This window comes from Pristiophorus japonicus, chromosome 2, assembly GCF_044704955.1.
Source record: "Pristiophorus japonicus isolate sPriJap1 chromosome 2, sPriJap1.hap1, whole genome shotgun sequence".
Taxonomy (NCBI): Eukaryota; Metazoa; Chordata; class Chondrichthyes; family Pristiophoridae; genus Pristiophorus; species Pristiophorus japonicus.
This window is the reverse complement of record NC_091978.1, coordinates 215,417,654-215,436,139: the sequence shown is the minus strand read 5'-3', so window position 1 is coordinate 215,436,139 and position 18,486 is coordinate 215,417,654. Positions and strand designations below refer to the sequence as shown.

The 18,486-nt window shown below is 45.2% G+C and overlaps 1 protein-coding gene across 1 annotated transcript; it reads right to left on the bottom strand.

The window, feature by feature from the left end:
- Positions 1-323: 323 nt before the first annotated feature.
- Positions 324-18,281, bottom strand: LOC139229792 (stanniocalcin-like). The gene is made up of 4 exons (XM_070861379.1): positions 18,137-18,281; positions 17,218-17,360; positions 12,377-12,588; positions 324-609 (listed from the first exon to the last, which is right to left on the bottom strand). Exons 1-4 carry the CDS (start codon positions 18,279-18,281, stop codon positions 324-326), a joined length of 786 nt encoding a protein of 261 aa, XP_070717480.1.
- Between the last annotated feature and the right edge of the window lie 205 nt (positions 18,282-18,486).

The following is an 18,486-nucleotide window of genomic DNA, read 5'->3' as shown; positions in this document are numbered from 1 at the left end:
ACATACACAAGTTGATTTGTACTGAACAACCAAAGCCATTATATGTTTACAGACAGTTCATTTTTAAATCCACTCCCTTGCCAACAAAGATTAGTACTTTTCAAGCGAGTAATCAAGAATGAAATGTTAACTACACAGGAGTATTCTGATCATCCAGTTGTGAAGTTGCCTTTTGCATTACACTTAAAAAGGAAACAAATTTGAAATTTGAACTATGAACTACTGTATACAACAGCAATGTTGATGTCAGGTAGGTGCTGTAATACTGTTGAACAAATCACAAGCACCAAAACTGTTTAGCTGGTAAATAGAACTGTACACAATTACAGAAATCTATATCTAGGCTCATTTTTCTGATTCCAATATTTGTCTCTAGATGTAATGTCGTCAACACTTCCTTTTCTACTGACCTGGGGTTCCACAGTGGATCCAAGTGGTGGATTTTCACCTACTAACATCGCTTTCTCTGCTATGTTGCAGGAATCATCTTGTAACATTCGCCTCAAAATACCAAGCTTTGAACCAAAGCGAGAGTGTATGCTTCTCCTTATGGCATCAGCAATACCAGTATCACAGTCAAATAAGACTTTTACAAATTCCAAGTATGCCCTGTGTAAAAAAAAAAAAAAAATATTTGGACAGCTAGAAACTACTACATTTATAAGAGTTAATTTCTTTGCACAGCATTTAACTATACACTCGAAGCACACAATTGTCTATTGGAAGGCAATAGTACCACTAGATTTAATCAGTGTCTAACGGGCATGTTCCTTTTCTACAGTGCTGCCATTTCTAACTAATGGCAAAATCTGCTCCAGAAAAATCCCAGTGCAACTGAACTTACTTGAGCTACTCAATAACATTCCCCATTTTGTACCATATTCAAATATCAGAGGTAGAAATTAAATATCTGGAAGGTTAGTGCCCTTTTGCTTCAAGGAACACGATCCTCTTTGGCAATTCAAGGCATTTATTTACTTAATGTGGAAACAGCCATTGGCATTAAACTAGCTACAACCCAAACAGTCTTTTGATTCATCAACATTTTACAAGACAGTTGAAAGTAGTCAACACATTCCCAAAGGGTCCTCTAGAAGGTCTGTTGCCATCCAGGCACTAGTTAAATGGAAGAGCAGGCGAGTACAGCTGTTGAGACCACAGCAGCATTTTTACTGAGTATAGCATCAAGGAGTCCTAGCAAAACTGAGGTCAATGGGAAAATTCTCAGGAGCTAATCATGCAGGACGACAACAGCAGCTGTCAGGCCAGCAATCCCAGATTAGGATTTCCTCAATCATCTTTGGCTGCTTTATCAATTAGCTTCAAGTCATAGTCAGGAGTGGAGCTGTTTGATGATTCGAGCATTTAACTCCATTCACAACTTCAAGAAACATCCATACCAGCCTCTAAGACCTGGATGACAACATCCAGGCTTGAGTTGACAAGTCACATTTGCACTGTGTATAAAAGGGCAATGACCAACCAGGAAAAAGCCCACCACCTCCTGACCTTCAACAGCTTGGTTATCACTGAACCCCCATCATCAATTACAACTGAATTAGCTATGATAGTTACAAGGACAAAGCAGAGGTAGGCCACAAGTGGCTGTGGCTTCTTGACAAGGTTCCAAAGTGTGATGGAATACTCATGTCACCTGGATGGATGCAGCTGCAACACTAAGCAGCTCAACACCATCTAGATCTTTTTTTTTTGTCTACCCGAGAGATCAGACGGGGCCTCAGTTTAACGTCTCATCTGAAAGACGACACCTCCGACAGTGCAGCACTCCCTCAGTACTTCAGTGGAGTGTCAGCCCAGGTTTGTGCGCTCAAGTTCCTGGAGTGGGATTTGAACCTCAATCTTCTGACTCAGAGGCGAGGTTGCTGCCCACTGAGCCACAGCTGACTCAACACCATCTAGAACAATGAACTCTCCTGCCATCATTGTTCACAATTCATAGCAATCAATCAATCTCAATTGTCTACAACAGACCCAGCAAAGAAAACCCCAGTGGTTGAGAGCTTTGGGAACTGTAGGTCCAAAGTTACCTGTTGCAAGCAGGTCACTTACCAGTCATCTGAAACTACATCTTGTAACTATTCACTAATTCGAAATCACTTGTATGAGTTAAAGGTGTCCCACAGACCATGATGAGAGGAAGGAGACAGAAATTCAGCAAGAGCATGACAGAAAGGCAGATTTTAAAAAAAATATTAGTGACTGCAAATCCATTTGGACTCCCAACATACTCATGCTTGAAAATGCATAATTTCTCTTTACTACTTTGCATTCTGCACATGCCAACTTTTCAGCTAAACTGTCTTTTTGATACCACTTGTACAAGATTGGCAGCCCATCATTGGAATATGACCAACTTCTACACTAAATTAATTTGCATATTGCACAATCTTAGCAAATACAAAAAAAACTTGTATCTATAGACAGTGGCATTTGAGATGCTCCAATAGATTTAAATCCTTTTGCATTCCATTTACAATGGCCCCAACTACATCAAATACCACAGGTCTCAATCCAACAGCAGCATCCAGATTGCCTCTATTTCCCCATCCTGTTAATTCTGTCAAATAGGCTGTTATACTACATCTGATCTAGAGGACTAACATTAATTTTGTATACTTTTGTCTCTATTGACTTGAAGACTATTATACAAGCATAGCCTTGTATCTCATTCCTGCACTTCGCTACATGCTGAAAGCAAGACAGCCTAGTTGTCTTTTCCCCCTTCAGGAACGAGAAGTTTAAGTCTTTCCTACACATACTAGTTTAAAGATTGGCTTGGATCATTGGCCCAGTAACAACCAAAGACTAAGGCATGCCAAAATATTTACTGGTGCACTGAAAACCACAAACATTCAAGAACCTTGCAAGCTTTAGTTACTGTATCTACACAAATGTAATTATAAAGACCATCACAAGTTTCTTTGTGCTGCAGTTGAGACTATGGCCAAGTTTATTTGTACTGTGATTGAGCTGCTAAGTGCAGGACCACAATCGTGCAATGCAAGGAGTTGCTAGCTTAACACTAACTCTTTCTCAAAGAAAATTTAAAGGCATAATTTGATGAAATTACAACATACTGCACATACCATTGGCAAGATGACCAATTCAAATGGAGGAGATATGTAAAAATAAGCCTCTGCAATAGAAGCTATACAGATTGGTGTTAGCAACAAGAATGTTCAGATTCTATGGCCCCAAGTTTCCACATGATTTGCTCCTGATTTTTTACGAGCAACTGGTGTAGAACGGAGTATCTTACAAATCGGAATTCTCCACATTTAGTTTTCTGCAGTTCTAGTCAGGTAGAACAGTTTCACTTTGGAACAGAATTTTTTTTTCCAAAAGGGGGCGTGTCCAGCCACTGACGCCTGATTTGAAAGTTTCCACAGTGAAAACGTACTCCAAACTAACTTAGAATGGAGTAAGTGAAGATTTTTGTACGCTTGAAAAAACCTTGTCTACATATTAAAAAATCAGGCACAGGTTACAAATTAGGCGTCGGGAACGAGGTGGGTGGGGGCGGGGGGGAAGGGAAGTCATTAAATTCTACAATAAATCCTTAGTTATACTTATACAAATATTATACAAATAAATCCAACCTGAATAAAAATTTATAAGCAAAGAAAAGATTAAATAAACCATGTTCCTACCTGTGTGAAAGTGCTTCAGGCAGGCCTTTCAGGCACAGGTTTGCCGTCGGGACCGAAGGCTGAACGGGCCGGGCCCGAGACTTCGGGCAGGACCCGTCCCCAGCACCAGATTTACAGGTAGGTGGCGTTGGGTCGAGTCGGGTCGGGTCGGGAGGTTCGGTTCGGGTCGGCAGGGGGGGGAGGGAGAGGGAGGGAGGGAGAGGGGGAAGAGGGAGGGAGGCAGGGAGGGGGAGGTCAGGTCGGGGAGGGGGAGGTCAGGTCGGATCCAGTCCGGGGGCGGGAGTCGGGTCGGGTCCAGTCGGGGGGGAAGCGGGAGCGGGAGCGGCAGTCGGGTCGGGGGAGAGCGGGAGCGGCAGTCGGGTCGGGGGAGAGCGGGAGCGGCAGTCGGGTCGGGGGAGAGCGGGAGCGGCAGTCGGTTCGGGGGAGAGCGGGAGCGGCAGTCGGGTCGGGGGAGAGCGGGAGCGGCAGTCGGGTCGGGGGAGAGCGGGAGCGGGAGCAGCAGTCGGGTCGGGTCGGGTCGGGTCCAGTCGGGGGGGGAGCGGGAGCGGGAGCGGCGGTCGGGTCGGGTCCAGTCGGGGGGGAGCGGGAGTGGGAGCAGCAGTCGGGTCAGATCCAGTCGGGGGGGGGGGGAGCAGCAGCGGGAGCGGCAGTCGGGTCGGGTCGGGTCCAGTCCAGTCGGGGGGGGGAGCGGGAGCGGCAGTCGGGTCCCGTCGGGGGGGAGCGGGAGCGGGACGGGTCGGGTCCAGTCGGGGGGGAGCGGAGCGGGAGCAGCAGTCGGGTCCAGTCGGGGGGGGGGGGGGGGGGGCGGGGGGAGAGCGGGAGTCGGGTCGGGTCCAGTCGGGGGGGGGGGGGGGGGGGGGGGAGGGGGGGGAGCTAGAGCGGGAGTGGCAGTCGGGTCAGGTCCAGTCAGGGGGGAGCGGGAGCGGCAGTCGGGTCCCGTCGGGGGGGAGCGGGAGCGGGACGGGTCGGGTCCAGTCGGGGGGGAGCGGAGCGGGAGCAGCAGTCGGGTCCAGTCGGGGGGGGGGGGGAGCGGGAGTCGGGTCGGGTCCAGTCGGGGGGGGGGGGGGGGGAGCTAGAGCGGGAGTGGCAGTCGGGTCAGGTCCAGTCAGGGGGGAGCGGGAGCGGCAGTCGGGTCCCGTCGGGGGGGAGCGGGAGCGGGACGGGTCGGGTCCAGTCGGGGGGGAGCGGAGCGGGAGCAGCAGTCGGGTCCAGTCGGGGGGGGGGGGAGCGGGAGTCGGGTCGGGTCCAGTCGGGGGGGGGGGGGGGGGGAGCTAGAGCGGGAGTGGCAGTCGGGTCAGGTCCAGTCGGGGGGGAGCGAGAGCGGCAGTCGGGTCCCGTCGGGGGGGAGCGGGAGCGGGACGGGACGGGTCGGGTCCAGTCGGGGGGGAGCGGAGCGGGAGCAGCAGTCGGGTCCAGTCCGGGGGGGGGGGGGGGGGGGGGGGGGAGCGGGAGTCGGGTCGGGTCCAGTCGGGGGGGGGGGGGGGGGAGCTAGAGTGGGAGTGGCAGTCGGGTCAGGTCCAGTCGGGGGGGAGCGGGAGCGGGAGCAGCAGTCGGGTCCCGTTGGGTGGGGGGGGAGCGGGAGCGGGACGGGTCGGTTCCAGTCGGGGGGGGGGGGGGGAGCGGGAGCGGGAGTCGGGTCGGGTCCAGTCAGGGGGGGCGAGCGGGAGCGGCAGTCGGGTCGGGTCCAGTCGGGGGGGGGGGAGCGGGAGCGGCAGTCAGGTCGGGTCCAGTCGGGGGTCCGGGGGGGTGAAGCAGGAGCGGGAGCAGGAGTTGGGAGGAAGCAGGAGCTGGCCGTGGGAGGAGCCTTATTCACGCAGCCCCAGTGAGGCCATTCGGCCAGGGCTAGGGACTGCGTGCTTCGGGCCCCTCCCACACAGTTTCAGGCGCCTGGAGCTACTGCACTTGCGTGCCCACTGTAGCGCGCATGTGCAGAGGTCCCTGCACTGTTTTCAGCGCAGGGACCTGGCTCCGTCCCCCTACAGCTCCTGCTGCGGAGGGCCAGAGGACCTGCAGGGAGGTGGAGAATACGGAGGGTTTTTTTAGGCGCATTTTGTGGCGCGAAAAACGGGCGTCCAGGTCGGGACTGCGCCGTTCTAGACGCGGCTTGAAACTTGGGCCCTATAACTTTATAAAGCTCTAGTGCGCAACATTCTGTCTAAACCCCCAATCTGGAGGAGCAACCGGTGAATTTTAGTACTTCCTGTACCAGACATTGCTGATTTCTGACACATTTTGCAGTTTTGCACTAACATTTATTCACCTAGTCAAAAGCACTCAAATCCTTTCAAATGATTGACAGCCAACAGGAGGAAATTTCCAACTATCATTTTGGGCTAAAATAGGACAATTTGTTTCTATTTACAGCCTTTGTACACTTAGTCTATTTTGAATGTAGTAGATACGGAAGGCTAAATCTACAAAGGCCATGCATAGAGAAAACCACAATACACTGCCATGGGTTACCCTAAAGATGGCTGGTACAGCAAGTACAACAATCCTTCACGACTGCAAAGGGTTGCAGCTGATGAATCAGTACTCAATGTTGAACACTACTTGGAAGAAGCACTGTGTGTAGCAAGGGCACAGAATCTACTCTGGGTGGGGTATTTAAATGTCCATCATAAAGAATGCTAGTACTGCCTCTGTGTGTGTGTGTGTGTGTGTGTGTGTGTGTGTGTGTCTAATATATTTATATGTATATGTTATAACGTTTTGCACACTTCTTACACTGTGAGCTGGCAGAGTCCTGAAGGACAGCTGTCAGACTGGGCCTGCAGCAGGTGGAAAGAGAACCAACACATGCAAAAAACCTATTTGACTTAGTCCTCACCAATCTACCTGTTGGATAAATCTGTCCAGGGCAGCATTGGTAACAGTGGCGATGAAGTCCTATCTTCAGTGAGGGCACCATTGTGTTGTGTGACACTACCATGCTAAATGGGATAGATTCAGAACAGATCTAGCAGCTCAAAACTGGGCATCCATGACGCACTGTGGGCCATCAGCAGCAGAATTGAGTTCCACCACAATATGTAACCTCATGGCCTGGCATTACCATTAAGCCAGGGGACCAACCCTCATTCAATGAGTGCAGAAGAGCATGCCAGCAGCAGCACCAGGTGTACCTAGAGGTGCCAATCTGGGGAAGCTGCAACACAGGGCTACATGCATGCTAAAAGCAGAAGCAGCAGGCTAGACAAGGCTAAGCAATCCCACAATCAGATTAAAGCTCTAGTCCTGCCACATAGTTGTGAATGGTGGACCACAACTAATGGGAGGAGGTGGCTCCATGAATATCCCCATCCTCATGGATGGTGGAGTCTAGCACACGAACGCAAAAGACAAGGCTGAAACATTTACAACCATCTTCAGCCATAAGTGCCGAGTGGATGATCCATATAGGCCTCCTCCTGAGGTCACCCATAACAGTAGCCTGTTCTCAGCCAATTTGATTCACTCCACGTGATAAATGACTGAGCACATTGTATAAAGCAAAGGCTATGGGCAACAACATCTGGCTGTTGTGCTGTTGCTGTGCCCCTAGCTAAGCTGTTACAGTACAGCTACAACATTGGTATCCATCAGACAATGGGGAAAACTGCTCAGGTATGTCCTGTCCACAAGCAGAACAAATTCAATCTGGCCAATTACTGCCCCATCAGTCTATTCTCCATTAGCAAAGTGATGGAAGGTGTCAACAGTGCCATCAAGCAGCACTTATCGATGTTCAGTTTGGGTTCTGCCAGGACCACTTGGCTCCAGACCTCATTACAGCCTTGGTCCAAACATGGACAAAAGAGCTGAAATCCAGAAGTAAGGAAAGAGTGACTGCCTTTGATTTCACGACAGCATTTGACGGAGTGCAACATCAAAGAGCCTAGTAAAACTGAAGTCAATGGGAATCGGGGGCGGGAGCGGGAAGGAAGCGAAAACTCTCCACTGGCTGGAATCATACCAAAAGGAAAAAATGGTTGTGGTAATTGGAGCTCAGTCATAGCCTCAGGACATTGCTTCAGGAGTTCCTCAGCGCAGTGTCTTAGGCAAAACCATCTTCAGCAATGACCTTCCCTTCATCATGTCAGAAGTGGGGATGTTTGCTGATAATTGCAGTGTTCAGTGCCATTTGCAACTACTCACTCACTGGAGCAGTCCATGTCCACATGCTGAAAGGCCAGGATGAGATTCAGGCTTGGGCTGATAAGTGGCAAGTAATATTTGCACCACACAAGTGTCTGGCAATGACTATCTCCAACAAGTGAGTCTAACCACTACCCCTTGACATTCAATGGTATTAACAATGCAGAATCCTCCATCAACATCTGGGGTCACCATTGACCAGAAACTTAACTGGACCAGCCACAAATACTGTGGCAACAAGAGCAAGTCAGAGGCTGGGTATTCTGCAGCGAGTGTCTTACCTGACTCCAAAGCCTTTCCACCATCTACAAGGCACAAGTTAGGAGTGCGATGGAATACTCTCCACTTGCCTGGATGACTGCAGCTCCAATACTCAAGAAGCTCACCATCCAGGACAAAATAGCCTGTTTGATTGTTTAAGGTGATGGATGGGGTGCCATTCACTCCCCTCACCACAGACATAGTGGCTGCAGTGTGTACCATCTACAAGATGCACTGCAGCAACTCGCCAAGACTTCAGCAGCACCTCCCAAACCCACGACCTCTACCACCTAGAAGGACAAGGGCAGCAGGCGCACAGGAACACCATCACCTCCATATTCTCCAAGTCACACCATCCTGACTTCAGAAGTATATCACTTCCTTCATTCTCACAGGGTGATAATCTTGGACCATCCTCCCAAACAGCATAGATTGTACCTTCACAACATGGACTGCAGTGGTTCAAGGTGGCTCAGCACCACCTTCAAGGGAAATAAATGCTGGCCTTGCCAATGGCACCCACGTGCCATGAACAAATAAAAAAATAAAGCTCCAAGATTTTTGTACACCAGAATTAATTCTGCTTCGAGCCATGCTATATTTGATCTGGAAGGCTCAACAATGGTATTAGTTGAGAAATGGGAGGAAATGAAAGAGCACTAACATTCATCAGTACAAGAATTCACAAAAGGGTACATTGCACTTGCACAATTCTGCAACATCTTAAATTTACTGTAAAATTTATACAGGAAACAAATTCTCCTTCCTCCCCTTTACTGCAGGGGACACATTTCAAATTGGCTATGTATCAATACAATCACTTTAGTTCATACTTATTGCTTGGTCACTGGCAAAGAATTGAGAAAATAATGGATTCTAGCTGCTGTCCCAAAGTAAGCTAGTTTGATTTGAGCATTTTAGCAGAAGAAAAGCTGAAGATCATGGTAGATGTGCAATACCGGGGACTGGGGCCTTTCATGGAATTGGCACTAGTTATTCACCTCCCAATAAAGAGTAATACATACATGACAAATGGTACATGCCTCTACCTTTTTAAAAATTGTCACTTATCTAGCCAAAGTCTTAGCATTTATTGGAACAGCTCAAGATTCACTACAGTTTCAAATTCAGAAAGAGGGTCCATCTTTTAAGGAGCACTGGAATATCCAAGCGGCCAGTTTTACTGTTCACTCCTGTTAAAAAAATGTTTTTCCATACAATGGTCTGTTTTTTTGTGCAAGAAAATTCAAATTCAAATTACAAAGGAGTAAACCGCAATTAAAAGCTCAACATGACAAGTACTCTCTTGGAATGTCAACTGTAGAAATCTTCAGTTGTAGAATATGCAAACTTGGTGTTGAGACTCAAATCTAGTCCAAGCTGAATTAAATGCATTTTTGCCATTTCAAATCTGAACATTTTTGCAGTCAGCACTGCTTTCCAGTATCAGCCTCTCAGCCTGGAACAACTGATTGTCTAAAGCAAATGCTGAATTTATTCAAAATGAGGCAAATGTCAAGATTAATTTTTTTGATTTGCTATTCTTAATGCCAAGCTGCTTAGTTAATTTCAATAGTTTATATCATCTCTTGGCATTCAGGGTTCCAAGTCTGCACAGAGATGATTGGACACATTTTTAAAAATACTTAACTGCTGGGTGTTACCCAGTAGTTTTGTTGCTGCAGCACACAGGTGGCAGCTGTCCTACGCTGGTATTGCACAATCTCAGTACACCAGCACCCTCATCCACCCATGGAATTGATTGAAGGGCAAAAATCTGAGCACATCCTAACCAAATTCCAGAAGACCACAGCAACCCCCAATGAGCTACCTTCTGCCAATATGCAGACATGTTGGCCAGTGAGGCACTTCACCAGCTCCTTTTGAATGCAAGTCTACATTGTATGTGCTGGCAACTTGTTCTAGAGGTTTACAATTCATTGGAGAAGTACCCTCTAGCATGTCTAAACTAGTTCTGTTTATGTAACTTAATGCTGTGCCCTAGTCCATCTGGCTTGAAGAGCCTATGCCTCAATCTAGTGGCCCCTCTGAAGCTTTCCAAAGGCCTCCATTACCCACCATGTAAAGAAACTAAAACTGGATAGCTGTGACAGTTTTAATTAAGGAAAGAAAAAGTGTTTTGTTCAAATTGCTTCCATTTTTGTCTGAAAGGCAAAATACTGCAGATGCTGGAAATACTCAGGCCAGGCAGTATCTGAAGAGAGAAAGTTAATGTTTCAGGTCTGTGACTTTTGTCAGAACTGGAAAATGTTAAGCAAGCAGAGGCTGGAGAAGGGGAGGAAAGAACAAAAAAGAGAGGGTAGGAGTGATTTAAGTGATAGGGATGAAAGTGCAAGGCAAAATGCTGGTAACAAAGGTGGGTCTAGAGGACCTGTAAATGGCAACAGCAGAATTACCAACACCTGCTGTCCAAAAAAGTGCAAGCAGTGATTAATGATCTGAAATCTATGGCAGTCCAGAAGGCAGTAAAGTGCCTAATCATCATTGGAATAGTGTAGGAGGCAGAGGACAGAAAGGTCAGAGTGGGAGTGGGGTGGAGAATTAAAATGGACAAGCAACCAAAAGCTTGGGGGGTGTGGGGGCTGGTGTCATGCTTGCAGACCAGTTGTTCAGCAGTGATCACCCAGTGTTTCGTCTCCCAATGTAGGAGGCCTTATGAGCAGCAAACCGTATATTAAATTGAAAAGTTTCAATACATTTTCATTAGGAAGGACTCAGCAACAATTTCAGATCATAACTACTGCTCCTATACTTTTGCCATTTACAGCTCTTCTAGACCCACCACCTTTTTTGCCTTGCACTCATCCCTGTCATGTATCACTTCTGCCTTACACTCAGACCTCTTCCTTAAACCCTGTTACATTTAACATTCCAGTTCCAACAAAAAAGTCAGTTCTAAATGTCAACTGTCCCCTCCACAGATGCTGCCAGACTTGAACATTTTCCACATTGTTTATAGTTGTATGAACTAGTTTTAAAAGCAACTTCGTCAAATCATTTTGCTTTATAATATAAAAGGGTATAGCATGACCCACTTTTACAATGTTTCTATTTGCATTAGCAATATGGAGATTACATTTCCAAATCTCCAATTCATGAAGGGCACCATTACAATATTAAGTGTCAAACTTTCTCTAGGATTGTGCAAGATAATTGAGGCTGATGCATGTAATAATTCAACCTTTTGCAGGCTATATCACTTTAGTCTTTCAGAATTGACTTGGTATAATTTTGCTGGACTTCTCCAAATGGGGTAAACTGGTCAATCACTAACTTTCATTATGTGCATTGGCTTTTAGCAATCAAATGCCCCATTCCTATGAAATGTCATGGACAGTACACAGAACATTGAAAAGGCCAATGTAATGCTGGGTTTTACATCTAGGAGTAGAATACAAATGGGTAGAAGTTAACAGCTAATCAAAACTGTAGTTAGACCACAGCTGGAGTACTGCAGTCATTTCTATGCACCACACCTTAAGGATATTGTGGGTAGGTTTACCAGAATTATTTGGAATCCAAAAGGAGATTATACAAGCTAGGGTTGTATTCCCTGGGACTTAGAAAGTTAATGATTTGTTCAAAGTTTACGATCTGAAGGGGAACTGGGAGGGTAGATAGAGAGGGAGAAGTGATTTCCACTAGTTCGGGAGCATAGCCTAGAAAGTTGCTAGATCTGTCAGCAGTGAAGTTAGGAAACACTTCACAAAGGGTGGCAGAAGTTAGGAACTCTTCTGCAAACTTCTGTTGATGCTAGATCAGTTGTCAGAGATGGATAGATCTGTTAACTAAAGCAATCAAGGGATATGGTGCAAAGGCAGGTACATGGAGTTAGGTCACAGACCAGCCATGATCACAAAGGCATAACAGGCGAGGAGCTAACTAGCCTAGCTTAACTGAATAGTATTCAGTATAGACCCCACTTCCTTTACTGAACTGAATGGAGGGAAAAAGTCAGTTGACTGCAGGCTTCTTTCTGCCTGTATTTGATTTAATTTTTTTAAAATAAACTGCAGCCTTTTTACACTTTGTACATGCCTTCGGACATTGTGCCTGACCAGTAGAATGTTTTCAGCATCATATTCAGAAACAATTGAAAAAAATGCTTTGCATGCAATACTGAAAAGGCTTTTAGGTGCAGAAAACTTGGGAAGATTACAGATGAAAAACTGAGAATTATTACAATCTTACACAATCCAAGAAGCATTACAGCTCACTTGCTTACCTTATCATTCATAAGTGCAACAAAAGTTAGTATCCAAACCAGAAACCCATTATATACTCACCCATTTAATAGCACATCATGTAGATTAATCATTTCTACAAAAGCATCTACGTTGTCATTTGCTACAGCACAGATGTTATGCTTCTGGTAACAAGCCTCTTGCAGTTCAGAAAGGATCTCCTGTATTGCAGGACATCTGCGAATACTGCAGCTGAATCTGGATTTAATCCCAATAGCATTACACTTCAGGAAATCCTTGATAAATTGCTTTCCCTGGAAGGAGATGGGGAAAAATTTTAACTAGTGCACTTTAAAACAATTGAGACAAACTAATACACTCACTATCACAGCAAGGTTTGCTTTGCCAACTAAAGAGGTAATGCCCAAAATCAAAATCAATCACCATTGCAAATTTCTGCTAATCTGCACCAACTTGGAGGTCTGAGGAGGCTCTTGAGCAAGCTGGGATTTTTGATGCAAGGACAATAGGCACCTTTACAAAAAGGTTTTACTTACAGAAACTACTGTACACCAATATAACTAGCAAATGGATCTTTTATTTAATTTTCAGTTATTTAAAATCAGGTTACTTACAGGTGATGGACTAGACATTGAATAAAAATGCTTATTTTGTGATGACCCCTGTATGCAATAGGTTACGACTCAAATACATCAAAAAATATTTAATGCAAAATTGAGTTGTGTGCTGGTTCATGAAAGGTTTCACATTGCTGATGTGCAAGTGAGTGAGCAGAAACTAGTGTAATTTGCCCCCAAAGCTGAGACCTTGGCCTTTATGTTGATTTGATAAAGGCACCATCATTTTGGAAAGCCAACAATCCAGTGCCCCTAAATTTGAAATGCTGAAGACCCACTTCAATTGTGCACGTGGGTGCCAAAAAGTCTCCAAAAGTGTAAGTTAGCAGCAGCTACATTCCCAAATATAAAAGACAAGGTGGTATAAACCCCATTTTGGGTGATAGCAAGCACAAGTTGGAAGTTGAACCATTGGCCAAAGTCCCCTCCATTTTCTATTAATGCACAGTCCCTTTAAATTTGCTGCCTGGCCACACATGCACTGTATCTTCCAGCAATAGCCAGTGAGCAGCCTGTGCAGGACCTCTTGATTGATGTGTGGCTATGCAGCTTGGGGGAATGTTGCCATTGACCCATTTTTAAATTACATTCTTCCCTAAAGATAGAAAAGAAACAGACTTAACATTGATAACCAGTTATCAGAAGCCAATTGTTAAACATGCCTATATTTTATTAAATGAGGGGGAAAAAAAATGTCTTTTGATTCATAATTTAGAAGCAATGAAGAAAAAACAGCATGACAAGTACAAGCTCACAGCCATGCTTCTATGGGCAGCAAGTTATTGATTTCAGCCACATTGCAGATGAACATACCTATCTGAGCTCTAATCACTTTCCCATACAGGGGCAGGAAAGGATAAGAAAAAAGACACACAGGATGTTCCTGCACCTCATATTAAGTTTCACTGCCAGTATTCGGTGGGCGTGAGACAGTGCAGACAGATAAAAGATTGGTCATACAAAAATCTACATGAAGGTTACCCACTGCTGTTGAATCACATCAAATAATTAAGTTTGCATATGGTCTCCTTGCAGGTGTTCCCAGCTCTTGTACTCTGAAACCAGAGTCTTTTCACAGCCAACCTTGAATTCACCCATCCAGCTACACTACTGCCAGTATCTAGATACATATTCATAACCATGTATATAGCACCTTTAATGCAGTAAAGTGTCCTGAAGCACTTCACAGGAGTGATAACTAAAATTTGACACCAAGCCACACGAGATATTAGACAATGACCAAAAGCTTGGTCAAAAAAGGTAGGTTTTAAGGAGCATCGAGGGGTAGAGAGGCAGAGATTTAGGGAAGAAATGCCAGGGTTTAGGGCCTAGGCAGCTGAACAGCCACCAAAGATGGAGCAATTAAAATTGAGGATGTGCAAGAAGCCAGAATTTGAGAAAAATAAGCTTACTTTTATATATAGTGCCTCACGACCACCAGATGTCTCAAAGCACTTGGAGTATAGTCACTGTTGTAATGTAGGAAATGTGGCAGCCAATTTGCACACAAGCAAGCTTCCACAAACAGCAATATGATAATGACCAGATAAATATTGGCCAGGACACCAGGGATGACTCCCCTGCTCTTTGAAATAGTGCCATGGGATCAGTTACATCCACCCGAGAGCAGATGGGGCCTCGTTTTATCACATGTGAAAGACAGCACCTCAGACAGTGGAGCACTCTCTTAGTGTCAGCCTAGATTTGTGCTCAAGTTCCTGGAGTGAGAGTGAAGTGTGGAAACCGCAAAGGGTTGTAAGAGTTGAGATATGAGGGGCAAGGCCATGGAGAGATTTGAAACCAAGAATGAGAATTTTAAATTCATGAGTTGCTGGACCAGGAGCCAATATAGGTCAGTGAACACAAGTGGTGAACAGACCTGGAGAAAGTTAAATGCCAGTTAGGATATGGGCAGCAGAGTCTTGGATGAGCTCAAGTTTACAAAGGGTGGAAGCTGCAAGGCCAGCCAGGAACGCATTGGAGTTTAGTGGTAACAAGGCATGAATGATAGTTTCAGCAACAGAGGAGCCGAGGCATCGGTGGAGTCAGGCAATATTATGGAGGTGGCAGTAGGTGGTCTTGGGGCAGATGTGGTCAGAAGCTCATCTTGGTGTCAAAGAAGACAAGGTTGTGAACTGTGTGGTTCAGCCTCAGACAGCAGGCAGGGAGCAGGATGGAGTTGGTGCCTAGGGAGCAGTTTGTGGCAGGAACTAAAGACAATTGCTTTCGTCTTCAATATTTAGTTGGAGGAAATTTCTGCTCATCGAGTACTGGACAGCAGACAAGCAGTGTGATGAATCCCTCCATGGCCTAATTTACCCTTTACTAGGAAACATTTGTATCCAAACTCACTTTGCTACCCATCTCCTTCCTTCAAATAAAATATGGTATTAGTCTCTTCTTTCCCTCCCCTGAATTTTTGATTGCTCACCATCCATCGTTGTTCCATGTAAAGATGTTCCAATGAGTGCTTTTAAAAATCTGGTAAGAGTTACTCAAACTTAGAATTAACCTAGCTAAAATTTCAAATAGGAAACACCACTTTTCAGTTATTAAGACAGGTTAAAAATTCCAAAAGTAGTCCTTTTAGCCACATTTAAAAAAAGATTGTACTGCCAGTTTTTTTTTTAAACCTTCACATGCAAGAATTGAGATTTCTGAAAGTGTTGACTTGTATTAACTATATCCATCTGTTGACAGGATGCTGGAAAGACAGGAAAAGACGCTGGTCTATCTAACCTGTCCCATATAGTGGTGATGCCTTATGCATCACAATACAGATACTTCCTGCCCACCCAGAATCTTAATATAAACCCAAGGAAATTAGAGGGAAAAAGTCTCTGGTTCCTTTAGGTTATTGAAACTGCTCCAGGAAATCACATTACAGGATACCTACCTCTTCTACAAGGTGACCTCCACTCTATCCAGGAATAGGTCCAGCTCTGGAAGGAATACAGCGAATTAGTGTTCACTGCACAAGCCAGCAACCTATTCTACAGGTCCACTGCCCAACTCTACCCTAGATCTGCCCTTGCAAGTGACATCCTTGTCCTCTCCAACCTAGCTAGTTGAAATAATTGGTCCACAAACACAATCTAGTCCCATTATTGTACAAGCTTCTATTAGTCAGAGTCTAACCTTAAAAAAAAAGGGACTCAGCCAATCTGGGTAATTGCACCAGGGAACTAATGCACCTTTTACAAATGTTCAATATCTCCCACCACAAGGTTACTAATTTTTCCATAAACTCCAAGACTCAAAACAAAGTCTGTTTTGTTAGTGGGCATGGAGGGTTTTTTTTTAATTAAATACACAAGACCTAGTTTTCTTCCTTCCAGTAAAGGAAGTTAATCCATACAAGAGGTGTAAAATAAGGCTTATTTGGTTGCAGTAAACATTGTCAATCTCTAATTGAAGTGCATAATAACTGCTTTTCTCTCCCTGCCTCCTCCCTCCCCCCAACATACAGCCAGAGCAAGCAAATGGAAGGCTAGTCTTTATTACAAAAAGGGATTGAAGTACAAGAGTAGAAAAGTCTACTACAGTTGTATAGGGCCTTGGTGGGACCACACCTGGCATACTGGGCAGGTTTCATCTCCTTACCAAAGGAATGATATACTTATCCTAAAAAGAGTGCAACAAAAAGGTTCACTAGACAGATTCCTGGAATGAGGGGATTATCCCATGAGAAATGGAATAGACCAGGACTATATTCTAGAGTTTAGATGAACAAGGGAGAGATTTCATTAACATAAAATTCTTACAAGAGGTAGATACTCAGAGGAAGTTTCCATTGGCTGGGGAATCTAGAACTAGGAGGTCACAGTTTCAGAAGGAGTCAGCCATTTACGACTGATACGAGGGAAATGTTCTTCACTCAAACGGTTGTGAATCTTTGCAATGCTCTACCTTAGAGAGCTTTGATGCTCATCATTGAGTATACACAGATTTTTAGATATCCAAGGGCATCATGGAATATTGCAGGAAGGTGAATCAGCCACAGCAGAGCAGACCCAAATGGCCTCTTATTTATATTCTCATGATCAGTACAAGGTGGAATAGCAGCATTTTTTTTAAAATCTGCATGACTATTAAAACTACCACTGCAGTTCTCTTCCTTGCTCCATAAATCCAAACACTTCCAAGCAGCAACATTCCTCTTAACACTCCAATCAAAAAAATTACTCTGTTCAACTTGACCCCGTAAAAGTTAGATACTAAAATAGGGTACTTTAATCATGCTGTCTGCTTTAAAAGGAAAACAATAAACTTTAACACGGTAAAAGTTTTAAAAATAGCAATTACCTGTGCATTAAAACTTCCTGCATTCTGAAGAAAGAGTCTGCAGATACCATACAGGTTATGTAGTTCACAGGTGCTGTTTTCCAAGCATTCAAAAGCATCACATCCCACATCTGGAGCATTGCGCAAACAGTTATTTATTTCAACTGTTGGAAATAGAAAGTACAATAGTTTCCTAATGATATCAGTATATTTGATGAGTAATGGTGCAAGAGCAATTCTCGGTGACAAAAATATTTGGTACAAATGCAAAAAGCCGCTCAAGCAATTTATACCAGAGACCTGAACTGCAAATAGGTGTTAATGCTACCGCAATATTCAGAGTTTCTTTGTCTTCCATACAAACATTTGAATCTTCCATGACGACGTGTACAGGAATACAAAATCCAAGATGTAGTCTTTGTTAGATCACAAATACAAGTACTTGGACCTCAGCATCAGTAAAAGTGAAAATTGAGGTGTAAATGTGAATTAAATAGAGAACTAATTTGTATGCCACAAATGAGCGACACGAATCAGGTCGATTCAACCTCAAATCAGCATACCCATCAAGCGGGTATAGGAATGTGATTATCACGCTATTGTATGCAACAAGTCCGTGCTCAGTTTGTTAAAATGGAATAAAGAGATTACTGAAGTTAAGGAGCTGCTCTAATTAGAGCGACAGGCTCACGATGCGAAGAGCTAACTAGTAAAATGAAGGGCGGGCAGGCGGAGGAGAGGGAAAAACGGCGGGCAGAGGAAAGGACAGATAGGAGACGGGATAGTTGCAAGTGAACAAGATTTTCCCAAGCCTGCAGAAATACTGGAACACTGACGCAAAAGTGGTAGAGCCGAGTAAGCAGATTGTCTAGTCCACCTTTCAGCTCCTCTCCCTCCCCACCCAGGTTCAGCGTCCTGTCCAGCAGCCCCAGGAGCTCACCTGCACGCTGCGCGTACAGTCGCAGCTTCCCCTGGGCAGCCCCGCCGGACTGTCTCTCCGCGACCGGCTCAGTCACGTCCCAGAGCTCGCCAGCAGCCACCTGAAGCCGGAGCAGGAAAAGCAGCAGCGACAGCGAACCTTCCATCTCCACGGCAAGGCAGGCTACCTCGGAACGCCTTGAAGCGGTAGCAGGTTAAGATTGAGTTTTCTTTTTCCTCCGCCCCCCTCAAAAAAAAACAATCACGTGCGGAAAGGTGGGAGGGAGAATGCGAAATAGTACGAGGAGGAGGAGCAGGGCGCCACCACCGCTAGAGACTTTTTAAAATTTCAAAATATATACTTTATTCATA